The 24856-nt window shown below is 42.6% G+C and overlaps 1 protein-coding gene across 1 annotated transcript in view; it reads left to right on the top strand.

The window, feature by feature from the left end:
- The first annotated feature begins 6399 nt into the window (after window positions 1–6399).
- M1AP (meiosis 1 associated protein) overlaps window positions 6400–24856 on the top strand; it is a 29450-nt gene continuing 10993 nt past the window's right edge. The window contains exons 1-3 of the mRNA XM_075092394.1: window positions 6400–6688; window positions 12032–12214; window positions 21700–21877. Coding sequence (XP_074948495.1) covers window positions 6440–6688; window positions 12032–12214; window positions 21700–21877 — 610 coding nt within the window. The 5' untranslated portion in view covers window positions 6400–6439. The remainder of the gene's footprint in view (window positions 6689–12031; window positions 12215–21699; window positions 21878–24856) is intronic.

The following is a 24856-nucleotide window of genomic DNA, read 5'->3' as shown; positions in this document are numbered from 1 at the left end:
CACTTGAGATAAATTGCAACTGGCCATCAGTGTAATGTGCAGCCTTCAAAAGAGTGCCAAGTGCTTTGGAGGTAGGAAGGAGGAAGAGTAAGGAGACTGAGCCCCCTGCTAAGTTATTCTGCCCAGGGCCTGACAGAAGCCTCTCTGTTCTTCTGTGGTCTGACATTTGTGATGTCAGCATTGCTTTTTGTCGTTCAGGTGCAAACCCTATTCAGTCACAGCTCGGAAGGTCCTGCATAGAATCAAAGCAGAACCCAGATTTCCGTGGTGTCAGATTTCTGGGCCTAACCCTGAGTGAGGAATTACCTCAGCTGGCCTGGTGGAAGCAAAGAAAGGAAAGCGGTATCTTAAAGCCTACCCTCTTCTGCATGTAAATGCTCAAGTCTGGGTTACGGTGAGGCAGCTGCTCCTCTGAGAATGCACATACTGGGGTTCTCTCCCAGTGCTGTTAGTCAAATCGCTGCATTCAAAAAACAAGATATCACTCCGCTGCTAAAGCTGATGTGGATATTGCCACTAATCATTTAGTACACTGGAATAATGGCTAGAAAAGACAACCAGAACGTGCGTGGTATGGATTCAATGCTGTTCTCAGGGTGAAGAGTTCACATAAGATACCCTCCCTCTCAGAAAAGTGCCCTGACCATCAGGTTAAAGGATATTTCAAGGTGTGATGGAAGGGAAATAGCAGTCCCCTCTTGCTCCGTCCTGTTTCATTGCACTGAAAAGGATTCAAGAGGCCTTGTGTCAGGGAGTAGGAGAAAGAAAGAAATAAAACTGAGCCTGTCTGCCTGTAAGGCGTTACTATGGAGGGCAATTCTAGTCTGCTCTGATACATGCATGTATCTCAGGATTTCACGTGCACTTACTAAAGCACCCTCAGTGATGATTGCCTGTCTACAGTTATGTTTGAGGCCTATGAATTATGCAGATTGTTATCCATTTAACGTGTATGTTGACTTCCTATCACTCTAGTTTCTTAATCAAGATGCCAGGCAATATATAGTATATGCCCTATGAGGCTTCATTAATCATGCATATAATCTCATCAAAAAGATATTACAATACCTAAGACGTTTAACTGAGAGTTCCAGCACATCACTCAAAGAGAAGTCCCTCATGATAACACAACTTCCCTCAGAGCATTCTTGATGGGTTTTATGAGTTGGCTGGTTGTTCTATAGGGGCACTTGGGCATAAGCATTATGCATCAGCTTGTGCTTGTTTTGCTTTATCTGTCAACACGCTGGCTGTTCAGCATTCACAATCATTTGCTGCATCATTTTTAGTGATTCAGAATTAGGAAATGCCTTTTTCCAAATGCCTATAGTGTTATAATTCCTCTTCTTTTAAGGAAAAAAAAATCTATAAAGGTTATAATAAGTTATTTTTAACACTATGATAAAGTGACTATTCTTACTAAGATTTGGTGATTTTATGTCAATAAAAGCACAGGCCTAAAGCCACTTATTTATTTTTGGTTATAGCACTGGTGTATAGAAAAATATGTAATATCTTCTGTTATATAGGCACTTGAATAATTCTGTTTTCAGTAGCATGATTTTATGCTAACTTTTTTTGTTTGTTTTTATTCTTCTGTTTGTTCTGACCTTTTCAAATAAATGCCTTCTTTTCTAGGCTAGTTAGACAAAAAGATATACACCAGAAGCCACCCACAGTGCATAACTACTTCAGGGCTCAGGCTTCTCCATGGCTTGCTGTTTTTTTTCTCTAGTAATCCCACTTATTTATGCAGCTTGATCTGTCTTCCACGTGAGAATTTTCATGTTTCCCAGGGTCCTGAAGCTTAGTCAGAAAATGACATTTTTAAACCACCTAGTTTGAAACTCCAAATGAAAAATATATGAAAATAGTGACACAGTATAAGACCACAGATTCACCTCCTCCATGAACTTGCGGCCTACAGCAAATGCTTTGGGAAGAGTATAGGAAGCGGTTGAGTCTGCAGCGGTGCTGCTGCAGCCTCCAACTATTTGCAGCTCAGGGACTTCCTGAGTTGAAGGTGACATAAGCTCTTATCTTCTGCTACCTCTGCTGCTCTTTTGGTTAATTGCATTTGGGTATATTAAAATGCATGGTATGCAAATAAGCCCAGTTTGATAAGCAGCTGTGTTAAGCCCTTCTTTGCAACATCAGTGGTTGTGTTTTCTACAGATTTTATGAGATTAATTTTTGTGTATCATCTGTTTTCTACGTAATTAAGGAAAAAACAGATAGCTGTATAATTGCAGTGGGAACCTTTTACTGAACAATCCTCATTTATCTGCAATTTCTCCATTAATGAGCTCTTATCTATTCATTGAGGGGATTGATTGCGTTTTATAGTAGTATGGTGACTAAAAGCAAGTGCGTTTAATTTGAATGCTTCACAGAAGCAAATTACACTCTGCTGACACTCCTGCCTTGACCACCTAGGCCTATATGTAATCCTACTAAAATCTATTGATTAAGGAGATTTATTTTGCATAATTACACAAATATTTTTAAATTTGTTATTGACTGCATTATATCACAGTTTCTATGAATTTGCCTGGTATGTACATTATGACAAATAGGCTATTGCTATCCGAATTGTTTTGCGTGCTCCTTGTTTAAACAAGAACATTATGGTTACTCTGGAACTTGCACAGCTCTGAGATGAGTTAAAGGTTAACAGGAATGGTTCAGAGGGCTCCTGGGCACAAAGATCCCCTTTCAGAAATGCAAAACTCACAGTACTAGCAGCTGCAGGTTAATATCTTCTCTAGCTGCTAATGGAAAAGAGAATAATTAGTTATCAGTGCTTTTTTTCTAAATGCAGATCAAAATAGTCATCGAACACTTTTTCTGTATCATTAAAAAAATCATATCCTTATAAGCAGATTTATGCTATTGAGGTTGTCTTTTGTTATTGATATGTTTAAGGAGTAGCATTTATTCTTTGATAATTGACAGAGTAAGTTTTTATTGTCCTTAAACTTATTGACTGTTATTGTTTGTTGGTGCCTTTTGTTCATCATTTTCTGTGCATTTCCTTGCCAATAGCTTGTATTCTTTACTATTGTGTCTCAAGGTTTTCCTGGTTTTACTCCCTAGTTCTCTGTAAACAGACCACTGTCAAAGTAGTTGTCTTCACAGCCGTAGGACTGTAGGGCTTAGCTACCCAGTAAGGCATTCTTAACTTAAACTCATTATTCACATTTTTGTGTTTTTTTTCTTCCCACTTCGAGTGAGGTTGGATCCAAGTTTTGCTGGTACTTATATTAGAAAGAAGATGGAGACTATTCTTAGTATTCTTTAACCAGTGGCTTTGGTGTTGCCTCTCATTTATACTTTTTTAGACTTGGGTATTATTTGATGGGTTTGTATAACTGGAACAAATGAAGCACTTAGGATAATATGCAACTGCAGAATGTTATCAGCACTCACAAGTCACTCAATATGGCAAAGTTTTCTTTCTGTCCCTGTCTTTCTAGTTCTGAAAAATGTATGTCTTCTTGCACTGAGCAAATGTACATCACCATTAGCAACAAGCTCTGACAGTTGATACGTTCTGTTTTATTGAGCAGTAAGTTAATGTCATATCAGCTGCTAGAACTAACAGTTTCCATTTGTGCACACTGAATTATGGTGTAATCGCTTAGGCTAGGCTCTCTGTCAGTTCACTTGCTGCTTAAATGAAGATGTGATTTTACCATAGTAACCCATTAGACTATTATACCCAATTCTTCAGTTACCAGCCTCATCACAGCTAAGTGTAACTGATGTAGGCTGTAAGGGAGGTGGGCTGTTTATGCTGTATACCAAATATTGTACCGAGAACTGCATATAAATCATACTAATTTTGCTAAGCAGAGATTAAGACACCACAATTATGAAGAAATGAAGTCCATTCAGCTGATAAAGTGCATAGCTGATGAGAGATCCATTTTACTAAAGCAGTTTAAAATAAGCATAGTCCTGTACAGTGTCAAGAATGAGAGAATTAATTCAAATTTAGGAAGACTGTGGGGGTTTTTTTTCAGAATCAAAGCTCATTTTTCTCTCTGAAACCAACGCAAATCAAAGACCCAACTCTTTTGTTGGATGGTTTTTGTTTCCTTGTTTGAGAAAGCACTGGGGGCTTGCAGAGTTCAGTAGTATAAAGCCTCATCACAAAAAATACAGACAGAAAAGTATTTGCCCATATTTAATTTTCCCAGAAGTAATTTAGTGAACTCTCCTGTAAACTGTAAAGCTCCAGAAGCGACACTGATTAAAGTGGTATCTGTCAGTTTTCCATTTTCCAGTGAAATTATATCAGGTTACTAGTCAAAGCAAGATACCTACACATATGTACATTATATCTATATATATACACATACACGTGTATATACATATATGACATTTTTACCAGTTCAATTTTGAAATTCAATCTGTGATCACTCCATTTTGCCTTCGCTGAAAAACATCCTAGAAATACAGAGATTTTTTCTGATGTTACTTCAATCACATAGAAATTAATTTCTTGCTCTTTTCAAGGCTTACAGAAATTCTTACTCCAAAGTGCTGGAGGCTGTAGGAAATATAGTAGCTTGTCTCCTTGGTGAACGTAAAACAGTTATTGGTCTCAGCTAAACATACCACACAAATTACAGGAACGCATACTGGCCCGAGTTCTGACCAGAGCCAAACCATGTAAATCCAGGGTTTCTTCAAATTTTGCTAAGCCTGCTGGGGATTTACACAGCTGTAGGAAGAAAGAATTTATTCTAGTTCATATTGAGAAGGTGTGTGCAATTATGTAAGCACTTTTCTGGGCACAAGTAGACTTGTATGGTTACATGCTGCTGTTATTACCAAGACACATTTTTAAAGCATTTTCTGTACCCTTAGAAACAGCAGTGAGTGCTTTGTGCAGATATGTTTAGACTTAGTGAAAAGAAGACTTTAGGCAAGATCTTTGTTCATGATGAAGGAAGGAAAAGATTTCTTTAACAAGAAAATGCTGGCTCTTGTGCTTAAGATGTATGCATTGAAGGGAAATAGGGGGAAGAAGAAATGTCATATTCAATGTCTGAGGATGAGTACATGTGAATACTTTGCCTCTAAACCTTTAAGCCAAACTACGAGGTGTTCACTCTGGCCTCACGGCTGAATGGTTTCCTCTGTTCTGTACACCTGAGGTACAGGAAAGACACAAGACCTGACAGCACACCCCTCCTGTTTGTTTCTTGCTGCTTCTCCGCTATTTCACAGAAACAGCCCAATTTTCGTAAAGATTGTGGGGAAGTCTCTCAAAACAGCACCAGCTGAGCTTTATGCATGCGGAGATGTGTAGTGGTGCTGCTGGGTGAAAGGGTGGATATTTGAAAGGAAGTGTACAAAAAGAGGGGGGGGAGAAACGTGTCCTGACCACACAATCCTCGTGTGCCTAAGGGATCGGTGCTCTCCCAGGGTACTGCAACAAGAACCACCTCTCTTCCCACACACACAGGACCCAGGAACTGAGGAGCCCTAATCTTTTCCTTTCCTTCCTTGTGCGAGCTGTCGCCTGCAACACTGACAGCACCAAGCTGTGCTAACAAATCTCTGTGTTGTTTGGCACAGCACAGCCACCTCCTTTCATAGCATTCCCAGCATCTCCAGCCAGCTCTGGGAATCAAAGCTGGAGTTTCACTGAAAATACTTTCTGTTGGAGTTTCTGACATTACAGAGTTTTTAAGGCTTGCAGCACTCCCATGTTTTTGAACAGTATGAGGTACTGCTGGGCAGCCTTAGTGCTGCATTCATTGAGGCTTCTGTCAATGCAGAGAGCTAACCCCAGGTGTTAGGTACTCTGACGGACAAAGGTCGGTCCTGTACCATCCACCAAGTAAAATTTATGTATATGCAATATTTTCTTGCTGCATCATGCTGGCCTTTTTTGGATATGACAGCTACTTGTCTCATACTGGGTATCAAGGAGTGGGACTGTGTTCTCCTCAGGGTGTTTGGGTATAATCACTTGGCCACTGCAGAAGTAGGAGTTCAAAGTCTTGCTCTACAGCAGCTGCTGGAGATCACTTCTTTGCTGGAGATTGATGCCATGTACCTGTGCCATACTGAGGGATCACGCAACATCACACAGCTCATCCATGGACTAGGCATGGTTTTGCTATTAACACTTTTAACTGCTCCAGTTGCATCTCTAAGCATATATCTACCATGCATTTTCTTTAGCTGAACCATTTTGTTTGCTGACTGTATGCATTTTCCCTGGTCTTTGTGTGGGTTTATCTTAGAGTAACGATTGCTTTGGAGAAAGCTGTAGGAGTCTAATTCATTACTGTCCGCTATGTCTCAGGCTGCTTTCAAGTGAATGGGAAAGGGGGAGTCTCACTCATTGATACTATTTGTTCATTTTTCCTGTTCAGATGCAGATGGATAACTGGACATCTAATACCCATGTTCAGAAACCATGAATTCCAGAAAATTACTCTCAGAAACACGGAGAACATTTCCTGCTACTAAAGTACACTGCCAGCAGCCATTGCGGATTCTCATTGTGGATGTCACATCACCTTCCTGGACGAACACTTGTTCTGCACTCTCTGAAGCTCTGGAAAACACACTTTGTTTGGCATGCAGTTTGACAGGCCCCTGCCGTGTTCCCCCGCTGAGCCTGTACGTGGTGCAGAACCAGCAGGAGTGTCTGCTTCCCTTTACGGTATGTATGAAATTATGTCTCTTGGGACCTAACGAACATGAATGCAATAAGCTGTTGCAGTTCAGTAAAGAAGTTATTATTTACTACAAACTTGTATCTAAAAGTTAATAATTCTCAAAGAGCATTGTTTCATAGACTTCATGGAAAAGGTGAATTTATGAAAGAATATGTTTAAAAGGAGTCTCATATTTTTGATCTGTGAAGTTGCTCATGTGCATAAATTAGGTTTTGTGCTGTTCCCTTCTAAAACATCTGCTGTACCGCTCCCTTTCATATGCTACTTTCTGCACTATCTGTAATGCTTCTGTATCAAAATATCAAACACAGCTGTCATAATTTGGATGGTGAAATGGTGTGTATACCTGTTGATTACACAAATGTTACCACTTTGGGAGAGATTCCAGATATTTAAGGGGAAAGGATCAGAATTCAAAACATTTTTGCTGAATTTGAGAAATATCCTGAAATCACAGAATCATTTAGGTTGGAAAAGTCCCTTAATATCATTGAGTCCAACCATAAACCCAACACAGGCAAGTCCACTACTAAACCATGTCCCTAAGTGCTACATCTACACGTCTTTTAAATATATAGTTCTAAGTCAGTAAGAACAAGTATTTCACTCATCTAGGGATATGCAGCATAATAAATATAGATAGAGAATGACTAGCAGCTCTACAATAAAAGTTTGGGATTACAAAGCATCATAAAGTTCACAAGAATCTAGGAAGTCATACTATAATAAACAGTCATACTGAGCACTCTCATTTACACTACTTTATTGTAAACACACAGTATTAACCCTTCCACTTTATTCAGCAATGGTGAAAACATTCTGGAATATTTTGTCAAGTTTCCACATCTCAGGAAAGGTAGAGGCTAACTGGGAAAAAACCAACAGATGTCAACAGTAATTTAGCCAATGTGATCTGCAAGATGACTGTGGCTAATGGTGGTGTTTATTTTGTAGAATAGGTTATAGATAATGTGACAAGGATAACTAGGGGATACCACATAAATATTTTCTGGAGATATTGTGAAATCACTCTGATTAGGGGATTTAAGAACAGACACTTGTCTGGCTTCATAGGGTGAATTTACATGTCACTGTAGGATGGACTACGTAATCTGTTTCACAACTGGTTCCCGGCCTGCTTTCTGTGATTTTGCATTATGTCCAAATCAATTTGTAAGTGTTTGAGGCCAAATGCCTGCTTTTGTGTTTGCTAGGTGTGTCCTGACACTGATCCAACATGTGGTGGCTGACAGCAACCTCAGGTCTCATTTGGTAATCATGGGTCACCAGAGCACAACTGCACTTTGACACAATCCCTCTACCTGCCCCATCATATGAATCTTCTGCTCATCATAGGTTGTCTTCCTTGTTTAAACAACAATTCCTTATTTTCATAACCATAGTTTTTAAAGACAGAGGAACCCTTAGATCATTTTTTGGCTTCCTTCAAATTACAGGATATTATATTTCACTAAAGTACTCATATATCATTAAAACACTTCCTCCAGAAAGACATCTAGTTTTCATCTGAAGATATTACAAGATGGAGAATCAAGTACTTCTGTTGATAATTTCTTCCAGTGGTTAATCATTATCATTGTGAAACTTGCACCTGTTTCTAATTTGCATTTATTGGCTTTAGCTCCCAGGGATTTGTTAATACATTTTCTCTTTTGGCTCGATTGAGGAAGCTGCTTGTATTTTATACTTTCTTCCTCTAAATATAAGCAGGTCCATTCTCAATCTTCTAGCTGGTAAATGAAAGAGAACAAAGTATACATCTAACTGCAAAGCATTTTTACAGGCCCTTAATAACTTCCAAGCCCTTCTATGTATTCACTCTTCTGGTATTTTGGATGCTACATCCCAATACTAGACTCAGCAATGCTACACAGAGAGCTAAAAATTACCCCCTCTTTGCATGACTGGTAATCACATCAACTCTTTTGCCATAATATTGTGTTTCTCTGGGACTTGTCCAAGACAGCAAATTTCACACTCAAAGACTCGAGCCAGTACTGCATACCCAGTTGATAGGCACAACTCTAGTGTAGGCCCCCAGCTCCTCCCCAGCTTTGCTTGGATGTTCTGTCCAGTGAGCCTTCTCTTTGTTTTAGACATCTGCTGTTGTACCTGAAGGCTGTTTTTCAGAACTGTTCTTTCTCTATTAGGAACAGTAAAGTATAGTAAGATGTCTTACTCAACAGACCTAATTTCTCTAATAATGATATCTGGTCCTCTGCAGCTTCTGGCATCAGAGACAGTTTTATATCTCTATCTGATAAACATCTGTTCCATTTCAGCCTCTTCAGAAATACCAGGGCTCCATTGCTTTTTCTGCGCTCCTGAATTTGCCCCTTTGTCTCAACAGGGCATGCCGTTTATCACATTGACTTTCTGATCTAGCTAGAAAAAAACTTGATACTTCTCAGGGAGGAACCAAGATTGATCGTATTAAAAGTTGCTTATTAGGCTAATCATATGAAGTCAGGAAAGCCTGAGAGCGAAAATAGAATTTGGGAGAGTATGTGGGGAAGTGTCATATATGGTTACCCTTTTCTTAGTCTTTCCTGGGTATTTGTTTATGGTTTGTACTGGTCTCCCCTATTGGCCTAACTCTAACAAGTTCAAAGAGCTTCCCTGGAAAGGGCAGGGGATGCCAAAGAAAAGGAAACCAGGAAGAAAATAAATAACTGTGGAGGACAACAGATGGTGACAAGAGGGTAAGTGAGCATTAAAGCGTCAAAAAATTTTAATGTGGGACTGAGTAAGGACTCTGAGCAGAGCACCTCCAGCTGATGGGCTCTGTTCCTACTGGTTTTCCCTTGGGATAGGCAGCTATCCCCCACAACTCCCAGACCCTCCCCAACAAAAAGGGCTGAAAAAGAAACAAGGGAGAAAGTTGTTAATTACAGGGACTAGCAAATTAAGAAAGTGAAGTGGGTGAGGGTACAACATGTGGAAGGAGCCAGACAGGGCAGTGAGCACAGTGCCTACCCTGGCTCCTGGCCAGCTTTGATCTCTAATTTTGGTAGCTTTTCTCTGAAAGCAATGTAGTGTTGCAGATTACAACAGTTTGCTGGACGCACAGTGTGAGATTATGAATTCTTGGAGTTGTGTAATGAAGGGGCAGGGTCACATGTGAAGAGACATGTCAAGGCCTATGGCACCAGGCTGGGTGTCAGCACCCAGAACAGGGCTGCAGTCAGAAACAACACAATTTGTGCTTAGAAGTTTAACATGTCCAAAGCACATTCCCAAGGTGAAACTGCAGCTTGCGTAGACTCCCCTAAATTAACATTTAAAGTAGCTGTGCATATACAAGAGAAAATACAATTCTGCTGGTGCCAGTTCCATAGGACAGGTACTTAACTGGACTTCAGGCTGCCCTGCATTCTGTGCTAAGCCCTGTTCTGGCACAGTTAGACAGCTGTTTTACAACTGTGTGAGCTGCAGCTGCCTCCTGGGATGGCAGGGCAGGCATCTGAACTGTAGGGAATTTTGCTGTAGCACTTAGAGAGGCTCCTGGCTGCATCTACTTGGTGCATTTATAAGAGATTGTTAACCTTGCAGCAGAACTGACATAATGGGCCAGATACTTCTCACACATTAGAGTACAAAGTGTGGTGTCCTTTCTTAAGACTACTCTTTTCACCATTCTAAGGCGAGGTTTGAGCCATCCCAGCTTTCTTCCCCACACTATTTGCAGAACCATTGGAGCTGTTTATGAACACATGCCTGAGCCCCTGGTTCATAACTTAGTCACACTGAAAGACCATGCTGTAAACTGTGGCTGCTCAGGAGTGGTTCAGTGAGTCAGAGCTCCAAGCATCTGAAGCAAATGAGTCATATGTTCATCTGTTGACTCTTCTGTGAGGAAGGTGAACTCTGGCAGCAGCGCCTTATATTGCTTCAAACAGATTTGGTAGAGTTCACTAATAATCTCTCCTATGGCCAGAATTTGCCAGTTTACCCATTGGGTATGTCTCAACTCCTTTGAGTTCTTGTTGAAACTCAGGTGAACTGACATCTGTGAGATACTCCACACACCTTTGGATCCTGGCTGCTCCCTAGCATTGTCATGTCTGTGCTAAGGAAAGGTCGTGGCTGGGTAATAGACACCAGGTAGCCTCAACTAATATTGTGAGGAGAAAGAGTATGAGAGGCGTCTACCGTAATCCTGGCCAGCCTGGTTCATGTTCAGACTGCCTTCTCTGGATTTCAGTGGCTGCTATAAAGTGATACCAGATTCAACAAAGGGCTGAGCAATATATGTAATATAAGGGTTCAGCAGCCTCAGACTGCAGGTAATCTCAATCACCATAGCAGGCAGTGACAATATGGCCTAATGTCCTCCAATCCATGAGACTGATGCAAAGCACCATAGTGGAGCAAAATGGGTTAATAACCTGTGCATTTATAATGTTCATCTTGCCATAATGAGTCAGATCAACTGTCCTCAGGGCAGCCATTGTACAGTGGTAGCTGTTGCCTGAAGGAATAAAACCTTTTTACAAATGACAGATATAGAATAATTTTTCCTTTCTAACACTTGCTCTGGAAGCTCATCTTTGAAGCAGGAGGGTCCACAGACCTTCCACCAGCATTTACTTTTTGACAATCATTACTGTGGTGAATGTCCTAAAAGAGCAGTATAAGAGCATAAGAAATGTCCTCCTGAGTCAGACCAACAGTCCATCAGCCCAGTATCAAAAGGAAAGGCTATTTTGAGGGAGCAGCCCAGCCAAATCACTTTCTGCACTTCATTCTCCTCACACTCCCCTCGCTCCACAGCTGTTGTATCAAGAATGATAGAGGATACTTTTGAGGCTATTCCTCTTGGTATCTGCCTCTGGACCTGCTACCCATGAGTTTGTGGAACCCCTTTTTGAACCTGTTGCCAAACCCCCCTGAACACAGGTTCCATAGTTCCACAGCTCAACGAGTAAAGGAGTCTGGATATGGCAGGGGTGACTATGGCCTGGGGACATTACACTGCCTCAGCGCTCCTATTTATGCCTCAAGTTCTGCCTCTGTGTTATGCAGGGCCAGAGGAGAGGGGCATGCCAAACTACTACATTTTGGCTAGCAGCAGGCAACAGGTAGACAGCTGAAAACATGAGGAGTGTTAATGTGTGTTGTTACTAGCGTAACTATCAGCTGGTTTTGATTCATATCACTGTCCACTGTTTTCTGACTTGGCTCCTGCCTCCAGTCTTATTTCAGTGTTGTGAATTCAAAAGCCTCCTTCCACATTATGGAAAAATATTTTATATTATCAGTTTGACATTTCCATTCTTTCAATTTCATTGAATATTGTTCTGCAGCAAGTGAAAGAAAACTTTGCACGAATTCAAGCCTGCATTTTGGAGCTCCGTTCGCTACCAAGGGAAGGTTCTTTCCCACAGGGGGGAAATGGAGTAGTACAAGCTGTGCAGGATGGATTGCAACAGTTCAAACAATACAGCAGACACACAGCAGCAGGAGGCTCAAGAAACAGTTCTGTTGAGGTAAGAAAATATTGGGAAGGTAGTGGGAGCCATCCACCAGACTTGCCAATTGTTGACATATTAAGATGATAGCCTGTGTGATATCTAAGGTCTGTGGGAGGGAGGGAGAGAGCAGTTAAGAAAATAAGCACTCCAAAAAAACTCTGGATGGCAATCTCTGAACGCTCATGGAAACTATACAGATTCAGGTCTGAGTTGCTTATGGAGACTGACTTACTTTATAGTATAGAAGAATTAATTTAATTTCCAGGCATTTAAGATTGGATGCTTTTTCAGCTTACTTGCACAGAACAACTGTGTCAAATGCAAAGACATTCACAGTGCTTATGGACATGATTTTCCTTTCAGCCTACAGTTCCATTCTGTGGTTCTAGTGTCTGGAACTTTCCCTGATGCGATAGGATGTTTGTACAAAGGTCCGTATTATGCCTGAAAGCATGTCCACAATTCATTGAAAGTGAACTCATACAGACAAAAGAAATGCATTTCATCTTGAGAGCAGTCGGTATAGTTGCAAAGGACAGGAAAAGCCTACAGAATGGTCATTGTCTTGGCACAGTCCTCTCCAAATCAGTTTTCATAGAATCATTAAGGTTGGAAAAGACCTCTAGGATCATCAAGTCCAACAATCAACCCAACATCCCCAGGCCTCCTAAACCATGTCCCCAAGTGCCACATCTACACAGTTTTTGAACCCCCCCCCAGGCACGGTGACTCCCCCACCTCTCTGGGCAGCCTGTGCCAGGGCCTGACCGCTCTGGCAGGGAAGACATTTTCCCTCATCTCCAACCTAAACCTCCCCTGACGCAGCCTGAGGCCGTTTCCTCTCGTCCCGTCACTGGTGACTTGGGAGCAGAGACCAGCCCCCCCCTCACTCCAGCCCCTCTCAGGCAGCTGCAGAGAGCGAGAAGGGCTCCCCTCAGCCTCCTCTTCTCCAGGCTAAACCCCCCCAGCTCCCCCAGCCGCCCCCCAGCACACTTGTGCTCCAGACCCTGCCCCAGCCCCGCTGCCCTTCTCTGGACACGCTCCAGCCCCTCAAGGCCCTTCTTGTCCCGAGGGGCCCAAACCTGAGCCCAGCACTCGAGGTGGGGCCTCCCCAGGGCCGAGCACAGGGGCCCCATCCCTGCCCGGCTCCTGCTGGCCACACCAGTGCTGACACAAGCCCGGGGGCTGGTGGCCTCCTTGGCCACCCGGGCACTGCTGGCTCATGCCCAGCCGGCTGTCAGCCAGCACCCCCGGGGCCTTCTCCGCCAGGCACTTCCCAGCCCCTCTGCCCCAGGCCTGGGGCGTTGCCTGGGGTTGGTGTGACCCAAGGGCAGGACCTGGCGCTTGGCCTTGTTAAACCTCACACAAGTGGCCACTGAGAAAGTCTAAAAAGAAGATATGGTCCGCATTTGGAATAACAAAACAGTTTGTTTATAATTAGCATTTTCCTTTTCTTGGTGGCTTGGGAATTCCACAGGGCTCTTGCAAATTGTAACAGGGGTCCCTTACAGTACATCACTGGCAACGGCTGCATGAAATAACCGAAAAGTAGAAAAGGACCATTTTAAGCTCTGTGCAACAGACAGCCCCTGAAACTCAGGAATCATCATATCTGTTCTTGGCACATGTCCTTAGGTTGGGTGAATGGAAAAAGGGTAATCTCTGACACCTTTGCAGCAGACATGGAAAGAACGGGGAAATCCAACTGCTTTGCCCATGCCCCAGAGAATTAGGGGAGAACTGTGCCTGCTGTAAACCTGAAGCACTAGTGCTTTATCCCCACTCCTTGCAGTTTACAAGGCCCTAAATAAGGTGCAGCTGCTAATGCATTAAAAGCACTCTCTCTCACTTCATGAATCATACTTTATAAATGTTTATCTCTCATGTTCCACCTACGCTCACATAGTTTAGGAAATTTCATGAAAGTCAGCCTAAAAAGCAAATTCTACACCTAAATAAGCATTCTTGCATCATGGAAGGTATTTCTGTTCATCCCAGCTCTAGGCTATGTATTACTCTGTCTCCCATGCCACAGCAGTTCCCGCACTTCCTTCTAAGGAGGAAGGCCCTGGGAAAGGAGTGTAAAGTGTTTTGAAACACCACATGCAAACATTTCCTTTCTGCTCAGACTTTGTGCAGTTTTGGGACTGGCTATTGACGATTTGCCTAGAGAAAGTAGGAAGAACAGCAACTTCAGGTAAATAAGTCTTGTTGGACAGGTTAGTGACATGAGTTGGTATGGTAGGACAGCCTGATGTTTGTCTGGAATTCCAGTACACATATATACTGGTGTCTTGTCTCCCAGGATTCACAGTGGGAATGAACATGCACATAGCAGGTCTGTCCAGTACTTCCTAAGCCAATTGTGTAGGTGTGTTGTCACCGTTTAGCTTGAGCAGTGTCTCTGACATGACCCTACGTACAGTGAACATGCCAGAAAGTTTTAGATATTCAGCAATCTAGCTGTCCAAGAGATCCAGTGTCCATAAATCCTGTGGGAATATATCAAGTCCTCAAATCCCTCTGGGCAGATTCCAGTAGGAAAGGGAACATATCTGGATAAATCTATATTACAGCAGTCCTGGGACAGGATCTGATAGGTTTTGGTGTGAACTAGTGGCTGTATTCTCAGCTGGACGTGTATACTTGCATAAGTGGAAGGAAGCTGCTAACAACACGTGAGAACATATGTACAAATGGAGAAAGCAGAGCAAGGTTCACAGGAAGAATTTTTTTTTTAAAGCAGCATCAACTGACGTGAAAGGACAGGCAGTTATCAAGAGGGGAAGGACTCGGAAGTAGTGTTTTCTTCTGGACATGAGGAAACATCAGCTCCAAACTATCTTTTATTTCAGACTTCACAGGCTCAGGGTCCACCTGATTTTAGAGCTTTGACAGTCCTAAAAAGGAATCCAGACTCCCATGAGTGAAATATCCCCAGTCCTTCTGCTTTATTTAGATTCTTAAACCCTTCTAGAGTCATGCTGTGATTAGACAGATTCTCCCAGCTGTAATTAAGGCTCACTTCTACTGTCTGTCCAGGAAGCCTTTCTTCTGATTTACTGCTTCTCTGTGTTTTCTTAGGGCCTTGAGGTACCTTTCCTGACTCTTTCAAATGTGATGTGTACTTAAACATCAAAGCTGGGGGTTGGAACAAACAGTACCCTTTTGAGGCAAGACCTTTTTTGACACACAACAAAATCCAGGACGCCATCTAGTACAGTTGAAGGAATGAGATAGCTACATTCAAAATTAAGTTATGCATGAATATAGGGAGTTTATACTTCACTAAGCAATTCTTATTCCTCTAGATCATGCAAGTATATTATGCTTTTCACTGCAAAGGGATCTAAGATACCTGCTGCAGTGATAGGCTGTGGTATTCTATATTTATTTGAAAGCATTGACCACCATTTTTATAATACTTTCATTTTCTCATGGGAACAGTGTACATAAATGTAACACTAATTCCTCCTCTTCTGACAATTTACCAACTCATATCTGCTCTCATGTACTTGGCTCAGCCTGGAAAATTGTGTGTCCTCCACTCTTCTGGAATTAATCTGACCACATACCACTTTGTTGATAATTTTGATAGTTTACCAGATCTTTTTCTTCCTGGTACTAGAAAACAGCGAGTTCACATCGTTTGTTACGCTAGTTGTGACCCTGCAGATGTCCTGGATATGTATACTCAGTCCTATCTAAAGACTACCCTAGCAGAGAGTCTTTATAAAAATCCTCAGGGCAATCTGAGGAGATGTAGAGCTAGTAAAAAACCAACCAACCAACACAGCAAACCCACAAAGCTCAAACATCAAGCAAACAAAAACCTACTCTCAAACATGCATGGATTCTAACTTGAAAGATTTCATAGGGAGGACAAGAACTCTGTAACTCAGGAGGTGGGGCCATTCGTCAGAAACTTTTTGCAGAACTTAAATTGCTGCCTAGAGAACCTCTGCCAGAAACTGTCTCATGCAGTATTAGAGAACCCTTGCAGACAGTCAGTTCAACAGGTAGGAGGAGTTGCTTTAGAAGCCTCTGAGACAGCTGAGCATATAATCCCATCCCTTCCACATCAGAGTCTCTGATTTTTCCTGGTTTCCATACAACAGCAAATACCACAGACATCAGTCACACTTGCCAGCTCTAGTCTTCCCTCTGAGTTGCTCTGTGCTAGCTATATTTCATTTCCTGTTTCTGCTACCTGACTTCCCTTTGAGCTGTTTGTGACAGGCATCACATGTTTCTTCCAAGAATGCATGCCTTGTAAAGCAAAGAGAAAAAAAATTAAATTAAGAATAGCTGTTTTGCGGCTTCATTAGAGGATACAATTTATCGTGATCCTATTTCATTTGAAAAATATCCAAAATAAAACTAGAGAGATAATTCAAAGAATGTAGAGATCAGAAGTATTATAGTACGCTTGATTTTAGCGCAGGTACTGGAGAGGATACTGAGGGCTTCCAAAAGGCAACACAACGTACTTGCCTATCCTGTGAAAACTGTAGCTCTAAATTTAGTTCTGAGGAGGATTTCAATGACAAAGGACTGTGCTCCAAGCCTGCAGTCCTCCCTGTTCTGCATGCTGCATAAACCTGTGGATACATAAACAGGTAACCTGATGAAATTCAGTCTTCTGCAGACCCAGACAAAAGGTGTTTCACAGACCTAAATGGGATCTAAGGGGTGGCCTTGGTCTTTCACATAAGGGTGAATAAGCACCATCAGATCACTAAGGAGCCAGGAAGCAGCAGAACAGCACCTACAATTCTCAGATCTTTGTTAGAAAATAAAAGCCAGTGATCACAGAAAGGCAGAGGGGTATTTCACCCTTACAAAAGGCCATGTTTCTAAAAAAGACAGCTTTCTGTTTCAGATACTTCAGTGACTGAAATTCTTATTTCATCACAAGCATTTTTTTTTTTATGCAGAGTAAGTTGGATTTTTATTTGTTTCCTTTTCTCAGGGGCATTTGAATGTTTTTGTTCAGATACAGTATCTTTTGAAGAAGGAAAAATAAAAATACCTTATTGGAACTAAAGGCTGGGTAACTTAAGCCAGTTAAAGTAGGCATTTATCCTGTTAAATTCAACTGTATCAGGTAGACCATGTGTGGAGATGGAGTACTTAACATCTCCCACAAGCATTTTCTGTTTAGTCTATGGTTAAGAGAAACAGCAATTTTTTTTTCTGTGATACTTTAAAGCATTAGTGAAATGCTGGCCCAGGTTGCCCAGAGAGGTGGTAGGTGCACCAACCCTGGAAACATTCAAAGTCAGGTTGGACGGGGCTCTGGGCAACCTGATCTAGTTGAAGATGTCTTTGCTTATTGCAAAGAAGACAAGACAAGAAGGTCTCTCTTCCAACCCAAACTATTCTACGATTAGAAAACATATTAGGGGAGGTATTTCTGCATTTAACTGTAAGGCACGGACAAGAGAAAATAAGCCCTACTTTATCAAGTTTTTGGAACTCTCTAGTTTCATCTGTTTTTCAATTGGACAAATGTCAGGTTCTAGCAATACAATTTCTTTCTTCTGTTTCAAGACCTTCATGCCTTAGTTAAGTGCCCTCATAAATCAGCTGATTCCAGCATTTTGCAGTTAAGATTTAACATAAGGCTTATCTGGAGTGTTTGTTATTCATCAGAATTTAATGCTTTTTATGTCATTTTGATGCATCAATGCCCGATTGCCAAACTGACATCTCTGTGGCCCTATTACTGAGGTACAGTAACCCATGGGTGCTGGCTGAAACAGCAAATTACAGGCATATAATTACAGTCAGTAAACAACTGAGGAGTAAATGATTAGGAACAAGATCACTCTCTGAAATCCTTCAGCAGAGGGAAGATGCTTAGCAGAGGAAGCACGCAGAGCTGGGCAGGAGGAGAAAAGGCAGCCAGCAAGGGGCCAGACCTCTCCAAGATGCACTGGCTCGTCTCAAAGTTACCAGTTCTGTTTGTGAAGCCTTCTCTTCAAAAAAAGAGCATTTTCAGCTTTTGCTGTTACGCTTCTAAAGACTACAAGTGAAACCAAAAAGCTTTCCGCATGCTTCCATCCGGGTGGAGGAGACCACTCTGGAGCTGCGCACCAGGAACACCTGGCTGCTGCACCGTCTCCGGCACCATCCCACCGCGGGCAAAACCTGGAGTGCAGCAGCAGGGGAGCATGCTGCAGGCAGCCGCGCACACGCCAGCTGCAGCTCAGGAGGAAGAGGCAGGAAGGGCAGGACAGGACTATGAGCAGCAGTAGGATGAAGAAACATAGTATGTCAAGGTGCTGATGAAGCGTGCTTACATGTGAGCTAGCAGAAACACAAGTGCTTAAGGAGGTATTACAGTTACATTGCAAGTACAGTTTCTTTAGCATAAGACCATGATTGCTGATATTTATAGTGCAAGAGCACCACTGGCATTTTGCTTGTGCAAATCAGATTAGTCTTTAGGCAAATGTGCATTTTGCTAACAGTTAAAGCACAGAGGCAAGAATGTTCCTAGACGACTAGAAAGTCTAGGAGGCAGACTTTGATACAACCTGCAATCATTTAAAATGCAAGAATTTGTCCAAAGTATTGAAAATGCTTACTTTTCTGAGATCCTGACTTCAGAGGGGAAAACCCACCAGCATCAGCAAAGCTAAGTCTCAGCAGCAAATACAGGGCAGGAAATGTGGCCAATCTGCAACAGGATGAAAAGCATTTTTCAGGTTATAGTAGACCATCTTTTGTCAGATTAGGAAGTAAAATGGCATGAAGGGGTTATATCTAGAAACTGTGGTAATATGAAGGGAAGTCAGAGTAGCTACCTCAGGTTTTGTATGTGGTAAAATATTTCTCCTGGTGTCTGACCAGCATGTGCCAGTATGACTCAGGTTGTGAAAAGGGTAAATTGGAGGCGATAGGCTACAGATGTAATGCAGCTATGGTTTTGATGAAATAAAGGTGCATCAGTGAGGCAAATGCTCTGTCTATAGCTCTGCAAAAGATAATTATGTCTTTTAGACAGTTCATCTATCCCCAGCTCAAGAACAGTCCCTGTTAGCCATTTTTATTAGTTCCTAAAAGGAGCCCATAATAGTAATAGGAACGCAAAGGCAAACATTAGAGATAAGTTTGGTTGGAGCTGTATACCTTGTTAGGGGAATCCGGCTTGATCTGACATCAGCAAGGCTGCCACAGCTCCATGTCCCCAGGCCCAACCAGTTGTGAGGCTGAGCATGTATTCCCGGCAGGCAGATGCACACAGAACACATCTATAGAACACAAACATACACATGTGGCTGGTCTCACAGATCACAGACACTCAGACCACACACACAAACATAGATGGCTCCAATGGCCTCAGCTTGCTCCCCTCTCTGGCTGAGCAGGATGGAGATCCACTGGCAGAAATATATATATACACACACCCCTATCTCTGTACATACAATGTGCATCTCTCCAGCAGCTGGGCTCAGGCACTCTGTCTGCCCAGTAGCTGCTCCTGGATCCCAGCCTCCCCCAGAGCTGGCCAGAGCTCCCCTCCTCCCTCCAACAGCCACCTCCTCCCATGGTCTCACCCTTAGAGACCCCCTTGCTCCCAAGCCATTTCACCTATTCACCAGCTGGTCCATTTTGACCTTTCCTAATGATCACCTGCTCACTCACGCTTGCTCCAGCCGCTGCACCACAGACACATGGGCCTCCAACCCATGGTGTGGCTCCAGCTGCTGCAGCGAGACACCCCGCCATGCACACAGAAGGGAGCCCTCACCCAGGGCAGAGCTGGGAAGGAATTTAAGAAGAAGATGGGACAGACTGTGGTGGTCCGGGCAGGGCCTGGCCAGACAAGCATACTGACCAGCCAACTGTTTACGCAGGACTGGCTCTTTTTAGCCCCTCACCTCTCTATTTTCCCCACACTTGTTCTTTCCCAAATCACCTAGCTCCATCCCTCTGCCCACTTTTGGTTCCTCCCCTAAACATAATAAGCCTTGTGCAGTCCCCAGCTGTTCCTCCCCCGCACCCCATAATGTGTCCCACACCCCATGGCAGCAACCCACTCTCGGTCAGAAAGGTGCTTGGGATTTGACTCCTCTTTTTGGGTTTCACACCTGGACAGGAGCTCTCTGGGGACAGCCCAGGCAGCGGCCCCGGGAGGGTGTCCCTTCCTCCCATCCCTAGTTTGGTTTCCTGGTCTGACACCCTGCCCCTGTGCTCCTTTAGGCTTGGGGAAATGGGCCTTCGATGGGCTGAGGGCAGTAGCCAGGATGGGCATAACCTGGGCTCTTCTGCCTGTCACTGTGTCTCTGTTCTCCTTTGTGGGTGCGCAGATGAACTTCCACCACATAACCTAAAGGTCTTCATGAAGTTAAGGTATACTGCTGTAGGAAATACTTAATCCATAGCTGTATAAAAGAATAATAATATCTTTAGATGGTTCTGTTCCACCCAAGTCCAGAACAGTTCCTATTATTTGCTTTTGCCAGTACATAAAGGAGATCATAATCACCACTTCATTCTCAATAGCTCATAGATAAACACTAAGAATAAATCTGGATGGAGTATACTCCCTGCCTTCTGCGCACACACACACACCCCCCCCCCCCCCCCCCCAAAAAAAAAAAAAGAAAAGAATCTGTAACCCTTGAACTATCATTTCTGTTGGTGTTATCTAATACCTTTGTAGTAGAAGTCATCTGTGAATGTCTACCATAATGTTTCCCCAAATGCTCCCTACAGTATATCTGTTAGCAGCCTTACCTAAAATACACCTTATCTTTTATTTAGAGTTATTAAATAGTCCCTCAGAGCAATGAGCAGATGTGCTGAGAAGGCTCAGTACTTCATCACTAAATATCTGGCAAGGTCAGAATTTGAAACTTTCTTAGCTAACTACTCTTTGAAGGTAGAAACTGGTGTCAAACATGCCTGACATGTTTCTAGAAACTGTTGATGATTGTCAGTGATGAAAAAGCTCTTGCAGTCACTTAATTAATATTATACCAGAACTGGGAGGTGTGAATCACACCTGCCATTGGTCTCTTAAAAAACATCTTCAGGATAGACCATATACTATAAACAAAATTCCCATTCAGCCTTCAAGTGAGATGGCCAAATTTAGTCTGCTTGAACTATAATTGGTGCAGTAATGGGAAGTAGCACTTTGTCCCTCAGAAAGCCTCAGGCAGAGTCCCTCCTATGCACACACAGGCTCACTGACTGTAAGTGTAAAGTATAGAACATAAGAAAGTTGTACATTGTTCCATCTTCTTCCAGCAGTGGCACAAAACCTGTTGGTGTTCCTACAGTAAACATCTCAATCCATTTCCTATTGGCTTAAGTATAAGGCAAAGCTCAAAAAAGAATGCTTTTAAATAAATGAGATATTTTAGCAAGATTTCTCTGCTCTGTCCATAGCAGGACCTGTGCTATTCAAACAGACCAGGCATCATCACCTATCAAGAGAGGAGTAAGGCAGAGGCAGCTCTTGCACACTCTGATTTGTGTTTCAGATCACAATTTTGACTAGCCAGCCCGGCAAAGAACTGGTAAAGCAGCTGGAAAAGAACTTAAAAGATGTAGACCTTGTGAGTCTGCGAAGTATACAAGTCATTGAGGTTTTGAAGAGGGACTTTCTGGAGCCTGAGGACATAGAACAGTGCATGCCAGCAGAAGAGCCCAGCAGCAATGGTGAGCATAAGACAGAGTACTTGGGGAAGTTATGGCTTTGGACAGCAGGACAATCACTAGTTCTTGCTTTGGTCCAATATATGCCACTTTGTACTATTTAGTGTCACTCATATAAGTGAGAACTACTGTGCCCAGAGGGACAGCAATAAGTTTGTACCACAGCACTTCTCTGCTGTTTTATCACATTTGGGCAAAATTAACATATAGGCTCCGTGCATTACTGCATCTCTTGGTATTACCTACAGTTGCCTTAGTGTGCAATACAGCTTTATTGAGGGATTAAAGAGACAAACATGTAGAGTTTATGGGGGTAACACACTGTCAGACACACATATGCACATGCTGTTGGACACCACCCTGGACAAGTGACTGATGGATCAAAAGGAGCGGGCAGAGGCAACCAGAACCCTTGAAGCAGGTAGTCAGGGGAGAAAGAAGCAGGCAGACAAGCAGAAAGGAGGGAAGGAGAAGCAGTTTCAATGATCCTACAGAGATAACCCTCTCCTCCCCCTCACCAACTCAAGGTCTTGTCCTTTTACAATATGTTTGGTTTCCAGACAGTTCTTAGCCTTTAATCCTTTCCCCCAGGCTACATATTGCACAATGCAAGTAAAAGTTACTTTCCCAGACCAAATCAAGTACTTACACTGTTGATTAGCTGGTTTTTTGTCACTGATATAATCCTTACTTGGCTGCTGCTTCTTTTCCTCTATGGCTAGGGCAGTTTCTCTTGAGCTTTTGAGGTTGTACTTCTTTAGTAACCAGCAATTGCCTATCAAGGAGCTCTCTATAACCCTGAAGCCTTTGTTTTCTAATCCAGGCCTCCGTTTTAAATACTGCTGACACTTAAACTCCCCATCAACAAGACACACCTGGTACCAAGCTCTGGTTCACACAGCAAGTTGTCACAAAGAGGTGATAACAAGCTTAAAAACCTGAGTCCTGATGCCTTGCAAAGTTTGTGGAAGGCCAGTTACTAGCAATGATAACGTTGTTTTTACTGAATGATAGGTAGTGTTGGATGTTGTTGTCTGAACTGTCTCTAGCTGTTCTTCTTTTCTGGTTGCAGTAGCAAATTTCTGGTTAATTGGCAGAGTAGGGAGTTGGGAATGTTTAGGTGGATCGCAGATCCCCTTTTGCCCTGTCCCTCGCACACCTGGCCACATGCTCCATTAGTGAAAGAGCGAGTACATCTCAGATGCTGAATGTTATTTTTCCTGGCCATATCTCTGAAGAACTCCTCTCTTAATCTAACAGTTTTCAACAGTGAGAATTTAAGCTATAGTAATGAGAAAGCCAGAAACAGAAATTCCTGCTAGCTCCTGTTTTGAGCTTTTTTTTTTTTGTTTCAAAGCAAAAGGTGCTGAGCAGACTCTAAATAAACCAGTCAGATGGTGATCAAAAGTCCAATACCAGAGCGGTTCAGTGGTAGAAGCCTGTACATTGCAATGCTGCTATACCTGCGGATTTAATTTCTGTGTTTTGTTTTACCTAATTTCCAAATCTGCTCAGTTATTTCAGCTCTTTCTCGAGGCTGATAAAATGACTGTTAAATAGCAGGAGTTTACCCTGGTTTTCCCCAATCTGCAGTGCAGCACTGAGTAGGTGCACCTTGCTACAGAGGATGGCTGCTCTCCCTGCTGCCTCTGTAACCCACTAGTCTGGTGGCAGAGCAAATCAATCACTAAGTTGTATAATCAAGCACTTAGAGGTATATCAACCCTCTTACTACCCGTTCAGAACTTCCTGCCCTGAAGGGACAGTCTTCCTCAATGACACACAGCTGGTTATTCTGGACTCTGCCTGTTTGAGAGCAGAGGCCTCAGGGAGAGCACTCATGTCTGCAGGTAAAACTGCTGTCCGGAGAAAGGGAGCATCTTCTCTTTCTGGCCAGCACCTTGACCACTAACACTGGGAACAGTGATTCCTAAGGAAGAGGAATAAGGTTCTGTTACTCTGACATGACTTCAGAATTAATTTAATATGCCAAAACTGCACCAAAACTGTGAGTTACTAAATTGTGGAAGGAACCATTGCCTACAGCTCCATGGATGAGGTTTTAATTAAAAGCACCGATCTTGTCCATATGGGAAGAGAGCAGTATTTTGGGTGGCTGAAAATGGTGGCTTCTCAAGCAAGGAGGATTATTGTAAAGACTTTGCATCAAGCTGGTGCTGCACAGAACCCTGCGGCGAGCCTTGGAAAGCTAGACACCACAGAACAGGAGATGCTGTGTGCCTCTTGGACACAGGACTGCTTTACAGCCTGCAAAACTCAACCATATTGTTTTTAAAAGTGGAGTTGTGTAGCCCTTTCACCCAATAAACAGATATTGCATCCTGCATTTGTATTCGTAGCACATTGAGAAATCATCTCTTTTAAAATCCCCTGCCTGCGAATTTAATTTTGTACCCTCTCCATCTCAGCTTATTGGGAGCAAATGACAGTTTCCAATTTATTTTTTGTTATTGTTTTACATAGCTCTTCCATGGAGCTCAGAGATCTTAAAATGTTATGAATCCGATTAACCTGAAAAAAAATTAACCTATTTGTAATGTCTTTGGTAAATTGCTCTAAAAAACTCTTCTGACTTGCTCTAGGGCTTTAATGTTAGATTGCTAGAGTTTGAGCTCTTTGCTTAGTTGGCCCTATCATCCTCTTTTTGAGGTCTTAATAGTTAATTGTCTCCATATATACTAATGAGAATGGAAATATTTTCTTACTGGGTTTCATGAAAAGTCTTTGTACTATTGTAGGCTTCTGTCTCTTTTTGCTGGACCTCATGTCAGCTTTGTAAGGATCAGTTAGCTGTGTCCTGCTAGCCAAACTTCCTCAAAGTTCTTTCCTCTCACTGCCCAAATTTTCAAAAGGGATGGTTTAAATCTGGTCCCCAAATCAGGAAGCTCTACTGCCCAATGCACCTTTTGACCAGACCACACATTGATTTTTTTATCCAACTGTTCTGGGTGTTACTTTCAA

This window comes from Phalacrocorax aristotelis, chromosome 4 (genome assembly GCF_949628215.1).
Source record: "Phalacrocorax aristotelis chromosome 4, bGulAri2.1, whole genome shotgun sequence".
In the NCBI taxonomy this organism is placed as follows: domain Eukaryota; kingdom Metazoa; phylum Chordata; class Aves; order Suliformes; family Phalacrocoracidae; genus Phalacrocorax; species Phalacrocorax aristotelis.
Note: the sequence above shows the minus strand (reverse complement) of the source record. Positions and strands in the feature narration are given on the sequence as shown.